General features: G+C 41.6%; 1 protein-coding gene across 1 annotated transcript; it reads right to left on the reverse strand.

Annotated features, from left to right (window-relative positions):
* Nucleotides 1–395: 395 nt before the first annotated feature.
* Nucleotides 396–5,636, reverse strand: LOC124647197. Its single transcript, XM_047187167.1, has 4 exons — nt 3,843–5,636; nt 3,205–3,683; nt 1,743–3,081; nt 396–614 (listed from the first exon to the last, which is right to left on the reverse strand). The coding sequence occupies exons 1-4, from the start codon at nt 5,634–5,636 to the stop codon at nt 396–398; spliced, it is 3,831 nt and encodes a 1,276-aa protein (XP_047043123.1).
* Between the last annotated feature and the right edge of the window lie 11,723 nt (nt 5,637–17,359).

Below are 17,359 nucleotides of genomic sequence, written 5' to 3' on the forward strand. Positions count from 1 at the left end.
CATGCTTTAATTTTTTATTATTATAACTTGTGTACCCTACATATTCTGGAAATGAACGGCCAAATTGCCCCGAGAGACCATGCATGCTCTAATGAATAGTGATCCAGCATAACAAACCAGTCACCGCGCCAGCACAGGATATAGCAGCGTCAATTTTTCTCTCCAGTTCCGTCAGATGACAAATAGTAGCATGCCATAAAGTTAGGGTACACATAAATATAGCTAAAAGATCACAACAGGAAGAGAATCTTCTGCAATTATTCATACACAGATACATGAAAGCTGCAACTATGTGCATATACAGAATTACAGATACAGTTAATCTTTCCACTGCACGTAACATCTACGGATGTATACACAATCACAAAGCACCTGGGAACTCTCTAGTGAGATATTCAGTCAATTCCGATGATCGATTTCAAGAATCGGAGTTTTGCATTGAGCTCCATCAGGTGGTCCGAGGTATCACTTGAGCCGACAGAGGGTTCCACACCCACGAATATGTAAAGGCCCGCCAGCTCCCCTTCCAGTGTTGGAGAAGGCACAGCTCCGTACCCAGTTATTGTTCTTAGAGCGTCAAGTTGTTCCCTCAACTCTTCTTCGGTGTAGCCAGCCTGGTCGAAACAAGGAGAAGCATGATTAGAGAGGAAAAAAATAGTGCACAAATATGAATCATGCTAGACATAGATGTCATTCAGTTTAGCAAACTGTCCTACAGACATCCAGTTGATATCCCTAACCCGGTGACAGGCCACCATGGGTATCAGTTAGCATTTCCGGGCATATCACTGGTACACCTTATAATACTCTTTCTCTTGTGTTGCAAAATTTATTAGATTATTATTGTGTCCATGCTCACATAAAACATCGCTTTAGTTTTTTAGGTCCTTATCTGAAGGTGCAAAGCCACAGTTAATTTTAGTCTTCTGAAAAATATTGTTTATAGTTTGCATCCAGCAGTAAATACAGAAATGTCATTCTCCCGTGCACGGGACGGTCCTTATCTGAAGGTGCAAAGCCACAGTTAATTTTAGTCTTCTGAAAAATATTGTTTATAGTTTGCATCCAGCAGTAAATACAGAAATGTCATTCTCCCGTGCACGGGACATCCCGTGCACGTGGTTGCCGTCCAATTTGCTTTCTTTCCTGCTTTAAGATCCTTGATATAAATAATATTAGTTTTATTATGTTTCGAATGTCTGAAACTTAATGATTTTTGACGAAACCTAATGTTTTCGTGCACGGGACAATCGCCGCTCTCGCAGTGAATAGCAGACTATGTCTCGGCATACATAAAAGAACATTATAACTAAGCATAAATATTTGGTTCAAAGACATGTATGAAGTACTGACATATTACATATATTACATTGTTCTGGTGGTCTGTTGCTATTCTAAGAAAGGATGTTATTAACATGCCATGTATCTAACATGCCATGTATCGTAAAGTAGCATATCATTATTTCAATATAAGTAAAACATGTCTGATCATTTTTGTCCAGTTGTAAAAATAATAATCAGGCAGGCAAGTTTATGATGATTGTTTGTAGATCCTACAGACTTGTAGTGGCTCGTTACACAGTTGTTTACTTAACAAAACAAAGGAATGTTTACCAGTGTCCCAGACATGCTATATAGGTAGTCCATATAACAGAAATTCTTGTAGCCACTGTTTGACAAAATCCTACAGATATTCTAGTTACTAATTAGCGGTAACAAACACATACGTGTTATCGGCTCACCTCACCCCCAGTCGCCGCAGCAGCAACAATGTCGACTTGCACACGAACAATTTCCCCAGCAACAGGATCTGCTGGTGAGTCATGAGCCGCAAAGTTACCCGGTGGCAGCACCTCACTTTCAGGTGCTGCAATACCAATAATCTCCACTTGTACATCAACCACTTCGCCCTTAACAAGATCGGTATTACTATTAGCTTCTTCCATCAACTCCTGAACTGCAACTTCAAATCCTTCCTTGCTCTGAGCCACATCATCTTCACCACCCAGCACTGGAACTGATGATTCAGAGACAAAAGAGCCTCGCGGTGGCATGTCCTCGGTAGAGTTCTTTTCCTCTATTGCCATGCTCTTCTCATTTTTTACCTCACCAACATGTGCAGTTTCTGCAATCGCCTGTGACTCAAGAGCCGCAAGGCTACTCAGTGGCAGTACCTCACTTTCAGGCACCACAGCATCAACAATGTCGACTTGCACATCAACAATTTCTCTGGTTTCAGGATCAGCCGACGACTCACTGGTCGTAAGGTTACTCGGATGCAGCACCTCACTCTCAGTCTCAGGTTCAACAGCAGCAGCAATGCCGGCATACACATCGACAATTTCCCCTGTAACAAGATCCATCCTACATGATGGCAGCGCCTCACTTTCAGGTGCTGCAATCGCAATAATCTCCACTTGCACATTATCCACTTCACCCATATCAAGATCTGTATTACTATCGGCTTCTTCCACTACCCCTTGCACTGTGACTTCAAATCCTTCCTTGCTCTGAACCACATCATCTTCACCACGGAACACCGAAACTGATGATTCAGAGACTATGAAGTCTCGCGGTGGCATGTCCTCGGTAGGCTTCTTTTCCTCCATTGTGATGTCCTTCTCTTTTTCATCCTTGGTATTCAATGGAAGTGAATATGGAGCTAAATTCTGTGCAGAAAATTCACCTTCTCCCTTTTGCCGGACCACACTGCCTTTGTCACCTGACGCCAGAACATGTGATTCAGGGAAATAGAAGCCTTGCGACACAGTCTCCTCGGTTGATTTATTTTCCTCTGTAGTTCTGCCATCATCTTCTTCTTTTTCATTCCAATTCTTTGATTGAAATGATTGTTGGCCTGAACTCTGCACTGAAAGTTCACCTCCTCCCTTCTTCTGGACCACATTGTCGCCGCCACCCGATGCTGGCACACCCGATGCAGGGAAATAGAAACCCTCGGACACCATCTTCTTCGTAGCAACATTCGGTGGTGACTCACGTGCCACAAGGTTACTCGGTGGCAGCATCTCACTTTCAGGTGCTGCAACAGAAATAATCTCCACCTGCACATCAACACTTTCCCTGGTAACAGGATAAGCCGGTGACTCACTAGTCGGGTGCAGTACCTCACTCTCAGGCTCTTCCGCAGCAGCAATGCCAACATCCACATCATCAACTTCCCCTGTAACATGATCCACCGGTGACTCACGAGTCGCAAGGTTACCCGGTGGCAGCACCTCACTTGCAGGTGCTGCAATAGCAATAATCTCCACTTGCACATCAGCCGCTTCGGCCATAACAAGATCGGTATTACTATTAGCTTCTTTCAACAACTCCTGAACTGCAACGTCAAATCCTTCCTTGCTCTGAACAGGATCATCTTCACCATGTAGCACTGGAACTGATGATTCAGAAACAACAAAGTCTCGAAGTGGCATGACCTCGGTAGGCTTGTTTTCCTCCATTTTCATGCCCTCCCTATTTTCATCCCCGGTGCTCGATAAAATTGAATGTTGACCTAAATTCTGTGCAGACAATTCAACTTCTCCCTTCTCCTGGACCGTATTGTCTTTGTCACTTGAAGCTGGCACACATAATTCAGGAAAATAGAAGCCTTGCGACAGCGTCTCCTCGTTAGACTTGTTTTCCTCCCTAGTATTTCCATACTCTTCTTCTTTTTCATTCTTCGATTGTTGGCCTGGATTCTGTACAAAAAATACACCTCCCTTTTCCTGGACCATATTGTCGCCATCGCCACCCGGTGTTGGCACAGGTTGTTCAGGAAAATAGAGGCCTTGCGACAGCGTCTCCTCGTTAGACTTGTTTTCCTCCCTAGTATTGACATACTCTTCTTCTTTTTCATTCTTTGATTGTTGTCCTGAATTCTGTACAAAAAATACACCTCCCTTTTCCTGGACCACATTGTCGTCATCGCCACCCGGTGTCGGCACAGGTTGTTCAGGAAAATAGAAGCCTTGTGACAGCGTCTCCTCGTTAGACTTGTTTTCCTCCCTAGTTTTGCCACCATCTTCTTCTTTTTCATTCCAATTCTTTGATTGAAATGATTTTTGGCCTGAATTCTGTACAAAAAATGCGCCTCCCATTTCCTGGACCACATTGCCATCATCGCCCGGTGTCGGCGCAGGCGTTTCAGGAAAATTGACGCCTTGTGACGGCGTCTCCTTGGCAGACTTGTTTTCCTCTGTACTTCGGCCATCCTCTTCTTCTTCTTTATTCCAATTCTTCGATTGAAATGATTGTTGGCCCGAATTATTTACGGAAATTCCACCTTCTCTTTTTTCCTGGACCAGATTATCCTCGTCTGAAAACAGTGGCTTCGCTGATGCAGAAAGACCAATGCCCCCGGGTAGCACCTCCTTTCCAGTAGACTCACTTTTCCTCATTGGTGAGTTCTTCTCTGTCTCTTCGCCACGGTTTGATGTGTATGACTCGAGGCCAGATTCTTGCACAGAAGAAAATTCACCTCGTACCTCGTCCGCAAACGCTGGCACCCGCGCTTCAGAAACACCATGATCCTGTGGCAACAGCAGCGAAGTGTCGCTGTCCTTTTCTTCACCATAGAACAGTGGAGTTGGTGATTCAGAGGCAGCAAAGTCTCGTGGTGGCATCTCCTCGGCATACCCCTTCTCCTCCATTGCCATGCCCTGCTCATTTTCATTCCCGAGGCTTGATAGAAGCGAATACTGCCCTGAATTCTGTGCAGAAAATTCACCTTCTCCCTTCTCCTGAACCACACTGTCTTTGTCACCTGACGCTGGCACACGCGATTCAGGAGAACTGAAGCCCTGCGACAGCTTCTCCTTGGTAGCCTTGTTTTCCTCTGTACTTCTGCCATCTTCTTCTTCTTTGTATTTAGAATACACGTCACCCTCTTTCTCACTCCAATTCTCTGACTGGAATGGTTGCTGCCCTGGATCCGGTACAGAAAATTCACCTTGTCCCAATTTCCGAACCTGACTATCCTCGTTCTTTGCTGATGTAGAAACAGCAAAGTCCCCCGATAGCGCCTCCTCCGTGTCGTCGCCACGGGTTGATGTGTACGAAATCTGGCCAGATTCTCGGGCAGAGTACTCACCTTCTACCGCCTTCCCCCCCGCATTGGCGGCCGAGGACGCTTCAGGGAAACCAGGATGCCTTGGCAGCAGCAGGGGAGTGCCCCTCTCGTCTTCCCCTCCCCGCGCTGTTTCAGCACTGAAATTGCCGAACGGGGGAGCGTCGCGGAAGTAAGCTTCTGAAGCGTCGAGGAACTCTTGCTCCACGCCGCCGTCGAATTCTTGGCGGCGGTGGTGGTACGGCTGCGAGGGCGGTTGGCAGGCACGGAGGAGCGCGCGCGTGAGGTAGTCGGTGGCGGCGAGGCTGGCGAGGTAGGCGGCGAAGGGGACGGACAGCGCGACGCCGGCGGCGGAGAGGACGACGAGCGGCGGGAGCACCACGGGCGCAGCCGTCATGGCGGCGCCGGCGAGGGCCGCCTTCCGGGCGAAGTCGCATCCGCAGCGGAGCAGGCGGCAGGCCCAGCTGCCGTCACCGCCGCCGCCTGGTGACCGGGGGTTGTCGTCAGTGAGGCGGTCGTGGTTGTGGATGCTGGCGGGTTCGAGTTCGACCTCGTCGGGATCCATGGTCGCGCGCGGACGAGGCTGAGCTCGGTCGGAATGGTGCTGCGGGCGGCGGCGGGGTTGGGTTGGGCGGTGAACGGACGGAGGCTTTGGCTGTGACGTACTACTACTCCAGCTCCAGGCGCGCGTGGAAAGACGACGGGGACGCGTGTGCACGAACGTGTCGAGCTCGCTCCATTTCATGCATGCAGTGGCGGCCGGCGCAATCTGTTTGTTGGCTGGGCCGGGAAGCTAAAAGCATGTTGGGCCTCTACCAGAGAGAGTGGAGGGATTGTTTCCTGTGCGGGAGTCGCGAATGGGAAGTAGTTGCTTCGAGAATAGTCCCACACCGCTAGCCGAAGAGCTCCAGCACCAGCTTAAAAGGAGCCGTGTCTGCGGTGACTGCGGACAGCGGGGCGCTGTCGCGGGCGCCTGTGACTCCTGCTTCACGGAGGGCGGAGCAGTTTGTGATGTGGATTTTGGGCTTGAGCCCCTGCGTGAGAGCATCCCCACTCGTTGGCGCTCCCCACGTCCAAATCCGGCGAAATTTTCGTCCAGATTGGAGGAAGATTTGGCCATCCGGAGTCCCCGAGCGCTCCCGGGGGGCCACCCGGAATCCGGACCAAAACGAGGAACTGGGGGCGCGACTGGGCCGAATTTCGCCGTCCGGATGGAAAAAAGTGGCCGTGGGGGGCTCTATGGGGAGACGAGTGGAGATGCTCTGATGACCCCATAACCTCGCGGCCCTCGCCTTCCTCCGCATGGAGAAGGTGGTGTTGATCTGTGTGCTTGTGGTCAAAAAAGCCCAAGCAAATATATACTACTCTACTATCTACTATTTATCAGCTGAAAATCCCGCGAGGTTGTTGGGTCTACACCAAAGTGGTGTTTGGTGGTGTAGGGGTTCGCTCATCAACCAGGTTACAAACTCTTTTTCTCTATCACATTTGTACCACAAAACCTGGTTTTTTATTTACTTAATACGTGACACAGATAAACCTGGTTTTCTATTTATTTAATACGTGACATAGATTTTGTTTTCTCTATCACATTTGTAGCACAAGGCTTGGTTTCTTTTTATATAATACGTACTTGCTCTGATCCTGTTTAATTGGCGAATAGTTTGTGCGTATCTAGCTGTCACTGCGCCAGGTACCCAGATTGCCGGCACAAAATAAGTGCCGGTAATTACACCAAAAGTGCCGGCAAAGTTTTTTTAAGGCACAAAAAAAAGTGCTGCATTTATTCCAGTTGAGGTAGGTCTTTGCCGGCACTTTTCAGAAAATGCCGGCACTTTTATTTTGCCGGCACATTTCAAACTGCCGGCACTTCTATTTTGTGGTACTTTTAAAACTGCCGGTAGTATTATCTTTGTCGGCACTCTTTAAATTGCCTGTAAAACCATTGCAGGCACTTTTTTAATTGCCTGTAAAACCATTGCCTGCAGTTTTTAAATTGCTTGTAAAACCATTGCCAGCACTTGTTAAATTGCCTGTAAAACCATTGCCGGCACTTTTGTTTTATGCCTTCGATATCAATTTGAGGCACTATATCTGATGTGCCATTGATTCCATTTTCAGACATTCTTGGCAAGTGAGGCACTGTTAATCGTTCCTCAAATGTAAATAATGCGTGCAACTAAATTTTCAGGTTAAAAATACACCGTTCCTAATTTTCAGCTAGCTGAAAACAGAATTCGCTTCAAGTCATATCTCTAACCGTTCATTTCTAGAGACAACACGAATCTTGATATCTTGCTTCAGCCTCCCGCCAGTTTTTTTTAGTTCGGTTTTTTCAGTTAGCTCTGGGTTTTTCCGGTTTTTTCTACTGTTTTGAATTCCGGGGTTCGTCTTATTTTGTCCGTCATCTCTCCTCTGCCTCTCCTCTGTCTCTTTCATTTGTTGGGGAGAAGAGGATAGGGGCGGAGCGGAGCCAGTCAGCGGCGGCGAGCGGCTGCGGCGGCGAGCGGGAGGGCTGCTGGAAGGAGCGGGCGGCGGTGGTGCGGGAGGGGGTACCGGAGATCTTCTCCATGGCTGGTCGTCGACACGGACGACGTGGGTTGCTCCATGGCGATGCTTCCATGGAGCGACCAGTGATTCGACGAGGTCGTAAGAGGGTTCGTCGGCAGCAAGATGGGTTTGTTTCTTCGTCGTTTTATCCCCTCCCGTCTGTAGTTTTTCCTCATCTAGTGTCGCTTGGTTGCTCGATTTTGGATCTGGTGTGGTAACGCTGTGCCAGGATTTTGGTGGCCGATATCCATGGGTCCTTGTGATTGTGTCTACCGTATTGTATAGCTAGGTAGTTCGTTTACAACACACATCATGTGTTTCCTTGTATACCCTTGATTTTGTGTGTTGCTCGTCTGGATCTGGTGGTGGAAGCAATGTTATTTTGCTGATAGCATGGGTGGTTTGTGCAGGTGTTTTTGTATCCGGTTCCTCATGCCTTAACTATGTAGAGAAGAGTAGCTAGCTGATATGGATTATTATCTTTTCTGAATGTGTTGCATGAATATATACAAGCATTTTTGTATCTGGTTCCTCCTTGAGTGTATGTAGTTCTGGAAGTTGCTCATCTGAGATAGATAGATCCATAACATTGTTTTTAGGGTTATATACATCCCATTGTTTTAGGGTTTTTAGTAACATACTTGTGCTTGGAGCAACAGGTGTATATCTACATTTTTGCCAGTTCATTTTTGTCTATTCTGTTTATGATTTGTCGGTTCAGCTATTGTTAGTACAGTATTTCCTCTAAAATTAATGTTTGTCACAGTAAGTACTGCTGTTGTACTCTGGTTTGATAGGATACCATGAAGGTTTCAGTTTTACCTCAACTCAGACAGTGTGTCAATGCTTGCTTTCTTCTCTTGGAAATGCGAGTTGTTCCATGTTGTGCTTCCAATACTTTGGTGTTTTGTAAATAGGGGATGGCATGATCTTGATACCTACATATTCTGTCTGATACCAATACTTTTTGATTAATTGGTGTGGTTTTCTCAATTTATCTTTATCATTTATTCATGTAGGCATCGAGCTTATGTTCATTGGCGTGATGGATCTGATTGTGGGTCTTCAGATTTTGATTGCCACAATGAACTCAGTTCATCAAGTGATGATGCAGAAGTTGTTACTCTTTGCTTTATTTTTCAATTGTTCTCCCTTTCTATCACTGCTTTTTATTCTATTGGTTTTTTTTGAATTCTATCTTATATTTCAAGGTTGTATTCCCTTTGTATTCTATAGGTTTTTGTCCACCCAAGGAGGAAGAGAATTTTAGATGATGCACTTTTTGAGTTTTTCAGCAAGGAGGTACTGGGGTTTCAGTTATATGCATCTTAGTTGTTGTTTATATTCCTCTTTTTGCATTGCAGAAAATCCTTTCTATCTTCTCTTTTATTTGTTATGTTCTTTGAATTTATTTTCATTTGGCCTTTTTTATTATTTGTGACAGGCTATTAAATCTGTTAAAAGAGATTTCTCAAAGTTCTGTAGGTCTTCCAATGTATGGAAAGAGGTGTGTTTATTCATGTGCATCTTTGTGTCTTTTCTTAGACTCTCTTTTACATTCTTTTGGTGCCTTTTTTAATAATATTTTGTATCCTTGTTTGTTTTTCTAATTTGTTTTCCAGAATAAAAGAGTAAAGAAATCTGGGATTGATAAGTCATACTTCACTGTTTATTCAACCAAGTATTTTTTCGAAGTGTTGTGCCGCCTTACTGATGCTCAGAAGTCTGTCATTGAGAAGTTTGGTTTCCAATGTTTACTTGTTTTTGGAAAGACTGGCATTCCATCACCTTTTATCAGGTGGCTCTCTTCATGTGTCGATGCTCTCTCTTCGCAAATCATTGTTGATGACAAGATATTAAATGTTTCAAAAGATTCTTTTCATTATGTTCTTGGTTTGCCTAATTCTGGAGCTGAGTTGGTCGATGACAGTGATGGTGGATTGGACTTCATTTTGTCTTTATTCAAGCTATCAGATGCCCCGCACATTACGTTCTTTGGTGACAGGCTAAGATCTAGTGAACCGCTATCTGATCAAGAGGTTTTCGTTTGTTTCATGCAAATTGCTATTTCTTGCTTCCTTTGCCCATCTGCCAGTGATTGTTTAGACACCAGATATATAAGGCAGCTGGGTGATTGTGAACAAGCAAGGAATTTTGATGTTTGTCATGTAGTTTACAAGCATCTTATTCATGGAATTACAAAAACTTTGAAGTTTGCAAAATCAAATGGGAGAAAACCTAAGGCATTTGAGTTCTGTTCGTATGGACTTGCAGTAAGCACTATCTCTTAAAATTTGTGTTCCCTTTCATTTTTGATTTTTTTTTTTATTTTATATTTTAATATTTTGACTTTTGTTCTTTTTGTTTTTTCAAGGTGTATTATCTAGATGCCCTTGATTTTGGTGTTCACATTGCTGGCAGTGGAGTTCCAAGAGCTGTTTCGTGGCGGGGCGACATGATAATTGAATTCTCTGAATTGGATCGTAAAAGCCGTACATTGTTTGGTAGGCGGCGGCTGAGACAAGATCTCCCAATATGCTACTTAAACGTATAATGTCTTGTCCTTCTCATTTTATTTTTGTCTTAATTGATGTTTGTTGCTTTTTTCACGGTTTGGTTAATAATGATTTCATTGATATTTTCAGAAACCAAACGTGAGTAATACAAACACAGTACATTGTGGTACCCACTTTGATGCAATGTCGGAAGAACAAAAGCAGTCCTTGCATGAAGAGTTTGGCTTCAAATTGTCTGGGAAGGTACTGTTCTTCCTTATGTACTCCCTTCTTGTTATCTTTTTACTGTTTGTTTTTCATGTACTGATAAATTCCTTTTCATATATATCTTTTTTTGATATTTGTTTGTACTTGATTCTGTACCAGACTATAGATGGCATCATTGATATTGCTCAGTCTCTGAACTCTTCTCAGTTTGGCAACAGCAACTTGTTGCAGAGAGTAGCTCATAGTGTTCTTCTTTTTTTGTCAAACTCATGTCCTTGGTACATTAGCAGCAATACCGTTCCGACAGGTATTGGGGTACTGTTTCTACGTTTTTTTTCATGTGCTTTATATTTTTACTATATCATTACTTCCTATTTTTTGTGTGTAGATACACCTGTTGCTCTTGTATCCAATGCTTTTGCTAAAAATCGGAACATCACAGGTAGTAGCTCATTCGTTTTGGTATCCTTGCCCTCATTTTTTATTCTTTCTGCGAGTTGCTTTGACATGGTTTTTTTGTGAATCTTTGTTTAATTTTTAAAAACAGCCCCAGTCATGCAGCCTCTAGTTAAGGTCAAGTCTAGATTGGCCCTTCACTTGCCTGAAAACGGTTCACCTAGATTCTATCAAACTGACCTTATATCTCCTATTGGTCGTATGAGTTTGTCGCCTTCTTGGGCTGGCAAGGTTAGTTGCAAAGCTCTTTTTAACTTATCATTTTTTGTTTATCTTCCATTGATCTTTATTTTTCTTCACTGTTCTGATTTTGTGGCTATTTATCACCTTTTTTTGAAATTGCATCTTGCTCATAAAGGAAGGAACCAATGTACCAGAAGCACCTATTGGTGATAATGTCTTACCAAAAACTTTGAAAGGAAGCAAGAAAGCTCCAATCACTATTGGTGACACAACTCCAAAGGCTACTTTGGTATTCTACCTTTTTCCCTTTCCATGTTTATATTAATTTTTCACCCTGTTTTCATTTTCTTTTCATGTAGTCTTCATTTTCTAAAGTAGTTTGTATTTTTAATTTATTTTTGTAGATTACGGACTCTCCCGAAGTTACTATCACTAAATCATTCTCCTTCAAAGACCATCAAAAGAAGCTTGCTGTGGATGTTGATTCAGTTTACGATAGGACAGTACATCAGAAATCTAGCACTTTTTGTAAATCAAAAGAAATGCCAGGAGCAACATTTAAAGCTCAGCCAGAAGTTGTTGAGTTAGAGAATGTTGATAGTATCATTAAGGAACATAAAAGTTCAGATAGTCGGTTTATTATCCTGTAGCCTAAGAACACCCTTGTTTTTCCTTTAGCACACAATCCACGCTTTCCTGTATCAGATGATGACATTATGCATTTCAGTGCAATTGTTGAATTGGCATACACCAACCGAATTCAGAAGTACGTCATGTTAATTGTTATTTTCTAGTTCATTACTTATTCTTTTTCTCATTATTATTTTCTTATAGTATATTATTTTTTAAATTATCGTGTGTTGTTTTCATTATAGGAACTATGCTCTTGTGTATCATGGTGTTCATTGCAGCTATATTTCTCTTGGTCAAACTCTTATGCCTGATGGTCACATAGATAACTTCATAATCCCTTGCTTCTGCCATAAACTGTTTGAAGATAATCATCCTTCAAAGTCTGGAAGGCATTACTTCTTTTCATACATTGGTGTATGTATAACTATGTACCATTAATTGCTAATTAGCTTTTTCTTGTTCTCTCAATTTTTGTATGAAACTATTCACTAGTTTACATTCTCTTATTTTTCAGGAAAGCATTCTTCAGTTGTCTAATCAAATGCACGAGAGCCTTGTTCGGACCTCATTTCTTGGTGCTGCTAGTGCAAGCAAGGGGAAAAGGCTAGATTTCTCTGATAGGGTATGACTGACTATGCATGTATTTTCTCTAGTAACCTGATTTTAATCAATTTTAATGTGTTTCTCAATGTTGATCATGCAGTTATTTTTTCCTATATGTCATGAGGATCATTGGTTTTCTTTTGTGGTTGACTTCAAGTGGAAGCTGTTTGCTTTTCTTGACTCTTTCTATGGCCCAAATTCTGAATATCAGCGTGCTGTCCGTGGCCCCTTAGTATGTGTCCTATTCCCTTTTTTTATATACATGATCTCTTATGTATTTGTTTTTATTAATTATTAATTCTCTTTTTTTGTTTATGTTTTGACATAGATTGATAATTTCATTATTCTATGGAATAAGATTTTTGACACTGATGTTCCTAATTTCAAGAGTTTCCAAGTTATGACACCTAACATGCCTCGCCAGAAAAATGCGTAAGTTGTCCTTTTTGTTTTTTCAATCTGTAACCTGAGTTGTCCTTTTTGTGTTTTCAAGTGTGACATGAGTTTATACATTTTTAAAGCCTGTTTGTAATATAAATTTTCTTTTTCTATGTGTCCTACACTTTTTCTTAAGCAGTCATGATTGTGGTGTCTTTCAAATGAAGTCTCTGGAAGTTTTTGATCCTACCAAGAGCTTGCTTAAGGAATTCAGCTGTAATGATATTATTCATCTCCGTATTCAGTATGCAAATCGTCTTTTCTTCCACAGCGGTAACAAAGCTGATCAGAGCTTAGTTATAAATTTCTATGTTAAGGTACAGTCATAGCTTAGTCAATGTTGTGTTCTTCTCAGCATTTTTAGCAATCAACATATTTTGGTGCACAGGAGGATTTTGTGCGACAGCTCCATTGATTCATTACTTTTGGAGTTCTAAGTGTTCACTGCTGCAAGATTGGCATGCGCCTTTTTTCAAGCAACGCTTGGTTGACGCGCCGCCCAGTTGCTTTTGCAAAGTATCTCGAAAATGGCTCTCTTCGAGGATGAAAACCTTCGTAGACTGTTATGTAGATGAACAAAGTTCAGTTTTCTGGAGCCTCGTCTAATTTTTGAATATATCTCTTGTTTGTTTTCTATACACTATAGCTATATGTTTTTGCTCGAACATGTGACTGTAACTACAATACTCTTTTATGTGTGTTTAGTTCCTTCTTCATGAACCTAATTTTTCTTAAGCATTGGTTCTAATGATCAGTGTTGACAGTAGGTTTTTGCATACAGTTCTCTGTTTGTTTATATGTATGTTTTTTGGGTATTGGGTGGGGGTTGGGGTGGGTAACTCCGCCTACGCCATATTTTTTATTGTTCTCAATATGGCTAGCCGGTTCCAAGCCCGGGAAAAGGAGGAGGACTCTTTTTTTAGCATGACTTTTGTTGGATCATCGTTTTCTCGACATTCATCAGTTTCTTTCCCTGGATCATTATCTACTTTTATGGTTTTTCAATGGACCCATAGTACATTGAATTTTAAGCAATACAAAACGCAAGTTTACAATTCATGCATAATATATCTATCTCTGTAGCAAACAATCTTTTTATAGAAAATAAACATTCTGGTCATTTACGCCTCCATCCACAAATGCATCATTTTCTGCATCCAGATACATTTTTTCTGTCAAATTTTCTTTCTTGTTATCTTCTTGAATACTTCCTCTACTGCCCATCTGTGTGTGGTGCTGCTGAAGAAGATACACTTTGGTTCACCATGTTTTGCTCAGCAACACTTTGTTCTGTAGTTTTCCTTGCCCTTTTTGACGATGCATTTCTCTCATTGTTTGTACCTGGTAGCAAATAAGATGATATGATTAGTAATGTATAACTATATTATTAGTACTGTATAGTTCTTTTTTCATAATAAGTAATTTATTTTTGACAAACCATTGTCATTTTTCTTCCTTCCTCTCTTCTTCTTTGGCAAATTGAATGTCAAATGCAGCTGGTTACATTTTTTTGGTATGCATGTTAGAACCACAATGGGTGCAGCTATAGAACTTGTTCTGCTTTATTCTTTCTTTTATAGTCAGCAATCTAGGGCGACCTTTTGTATCTGCAACATCTGGGTCAAGTAGTTGTATGTTTGAACCACTTTCAGTTGTAGGATCCAAATTCACAACAGTTCGTGTTGTGCTGTTCTGCCCCATTGCTGATTTTTCTTCAGTTTCTTTGTCCATTCTTTCCATTTCTGCTTCAAGTCTTGGTATTTCTTGTATCAAGAATTGGTATCTTCTGTTGTTCTTTGATCCATTTGAAGCAGTGTGACCCAGCATTCTTGATAGTATATTGAATCTCAGTACTGTGCTGTCCTCATTTGGAGGCGGGATAAAATGATTGAATTGCTTCTTTCTCTCTTACGCCACCTGTCAATTATATATTTTTCTGGTATCTTTTCCACTTGCAATTGCAGCATTACCTTCAGTATGTGAGAGCAGAGCAGGCCATCCTTATTAAACCGGCAGCAGATGCATGAATAGTCTTGTGTCTCTTCATTTACTTGAACAAGGTAATCCCTTTTCCTGTGCTCTTTTATTGGGTAATTTGTTGCTTGAAATACCCAAGTACATCTTCCCTTTTTCTTCCTCTCTGATTTGTAGTCTTGTAACATCATTTAAGATGTTTTGGAATTTCCAGAAGATAGATATGTTGTACAGTTCATGTGCTTGCCTTTCAATGTAGTATCTAGTGAGATCCTTTTTCTCCGGAACCCTCTTGTTTACTACATTATGATCTAGTTCATCTTCAGTTGCATGAATGTTATCCATTATGCGTTGGTACTCCCTTAGGAAACTTGTCATGCTGAATTGTGGGCCTACACCTTTTTTGAACAATGCAGTAGTGCCTTCGCTTCTAGCTGTAGTTTGTATGAAGGGGAAGAAGTTGTTTTTGAAGTAAACTGGAACCCACTTCTTTCTACTCTTCCAAAGATCTTGGAATATCTTAATATGCCCTACATTGTGCTCATTTATCATTGCTTGCCATAGTGATTCAAATTCATGTACTGTCAGCGACTTGTCAATAATGTCTTGCATTTCCTCATATAGACCTTCGTTTGCTTGGAATACTGGACCTCCTTTGTCATCAATTTTTTTCTTCACATGAAACAAACAACATTTGTGCACGGCATCTGGGAAAATTTCTGGAATTGCAACTCCCATTGCTTTATCTTGGTCAGTTATAATTGATATAGGGGTCTTGCCTCCCATAGCTTTCTTGAACTCTCTAAAGCACCACTCGAAGCTTTCTTTTGATTCATTCACTATGAATGCACAGGCAAATAGGTATGTTTTTCCATGTGGTGAGATACCAACAAACGGTGCAAACGGCAGATTGTACTTATTTGTTAGGAATGTTGTGTCGAAGCTGACACAGTCACCACATATATCATAGTAAAGTATAGCTCTTGCATCTGCCCAGAACACACTTCTTACTTTGTTGTTTTCATCCAAATCTAGCGAATGGTAGAACCCTGGGTTTTCTTTCTTTTTCATTGCAAACCAGTCGAGGACTTCCGTCATATCATTGTTTGTCAGCTCCCTGTTTATACTTGAGCTGTAGTTGCTGACCTTTCTCTTATTGTATGGAAGTTGTGTCATTCCTCCTCGTATAAATGCCAGCACTGCAACCATGTCTCTGGTAGGCATGTTGCAATGTTTCATTGTTTTGATCATCTGTTTTTCACCGTCTGACATGTATATGTGTGACCTATAGAACCTGCTCTGTGGACATAGTGCATGGTTGTGTTGTAGTTCAAGTCCTGTGATTTTCCACAAACCATTTTTCTCACTGACAACCATCTCAACTTTGCAGTTAGATTTTGCTATTACTGTGCTCTGTCTCTGCGCCACAATCTGCTCTGATTCTGCTTCAGTGTTTCTCCCATATTTGTTGCATTTCATTGTAAATCTGATGACCTCATTGTTTCTCTTTTTGCTTACAGTTCGGTAAGATGAAACAATGCTGACTGAGAACCCATCATTGTAAGCGTACATGTTGAAGAATTTATGCGCTTCTTCTATTGTACCAAACTCCATTCCTACCTCTGGTTTCAAGATGTCCACAGTTTCATTTTCTGCATTTTCATCCTGCTTCACTCCCTCAGCTTCTAATTTCTCATTGTTCAGGAATATATTGATGTCTTCTTCAGTTATTTCTCTTTGTTGATCTGTGTTGACACCATCTTTGCTTGTATTGTCATTTCTTGTTGATTGTTCATCATTTAACTGCCCTAATCCTGTGTCATCTTCATTCTCCATTGACTTGTCTTCCACATCCCTTTGATTCCTTTTGTCCAATGGCGCAACATCATAAATCTGCATGCATTTTAGGCTTTTTTGTATAAGTACCTAAATATGTTTTGTATTATACATTTTTGTATAATAATTTTTGCATCTTTGTGTTTTACCTGGTCTAGCTGTATGTCATCGAACATGCTTAGATTCCATGGATCTTCGTCAAGTTGTTTTTCAAATGTTGTAGATGATGCTTCATTACTTTGCTTCCTTTTTCCCAACTCCATATGGCTTTGAAGATTATTTGAGATGTCCTCATTTCCGCAGTTGTCGACTCTTTGTTGTACAACATATCCTGGAGTATGTTGTATAGCATCAAGCAGCAATCCAGTGTATGTGAACCCATCCTGCACTTGTTTTTGAATCCAAAACATTGTAAGTTTTCATGCTGTGAAGTAATTAATTTTTCTATTTTTTATTTTAGCTGTCTTACCTGTGTGAAGTATTCATCCTGAATATCAATGTCTGTATCAAAGCTTGCAGAGTATATCCCTGATTCAACCTGCAATTTTTTGAAAATCAAGAAATATTGGTGAAGTAAGAAAGCAGCATATGGTCTGAAACTAGTTCTTAACATGTAGTATGTACAAATGCAATGCAACTTAATTAGTCATTCTTCCTGATTTTTCAATCATCAGTACTGATTTTCTCAGTAAATAATATGAGAAAAACTTTCTTAGCTCAGTTTTCATTTGCTCATTTCAGTTTCTTTTTCTCAGTTTTCATTTTCGAACTGCAGTGACGAAAAGCCGGAAGCAGTGGCGGAGAAGTTGGAGAAGCGGAACAGGTTGCAGGTTGCACGAATCGGGTGCTAAGAGGTTCTGTTGCGGTCCTCATCAAGGTAGCTCCTTCTCCT

This window comes from Lolium rigidum, chromosome 4 (assembly GCF_022539505.1).
Source record: "Lolium rigidum isolate FL_2022 chromosome 4, APGP_CSIRO_Lrig_0.1, whole genome shotgun sequence".
NCBI classification, from domain to species: Eukaryota; Viridiplantae; Streptophyta; class Magnoliopsida; order Poales; family Poaceae; genus Lolium; species Lolium rigidum.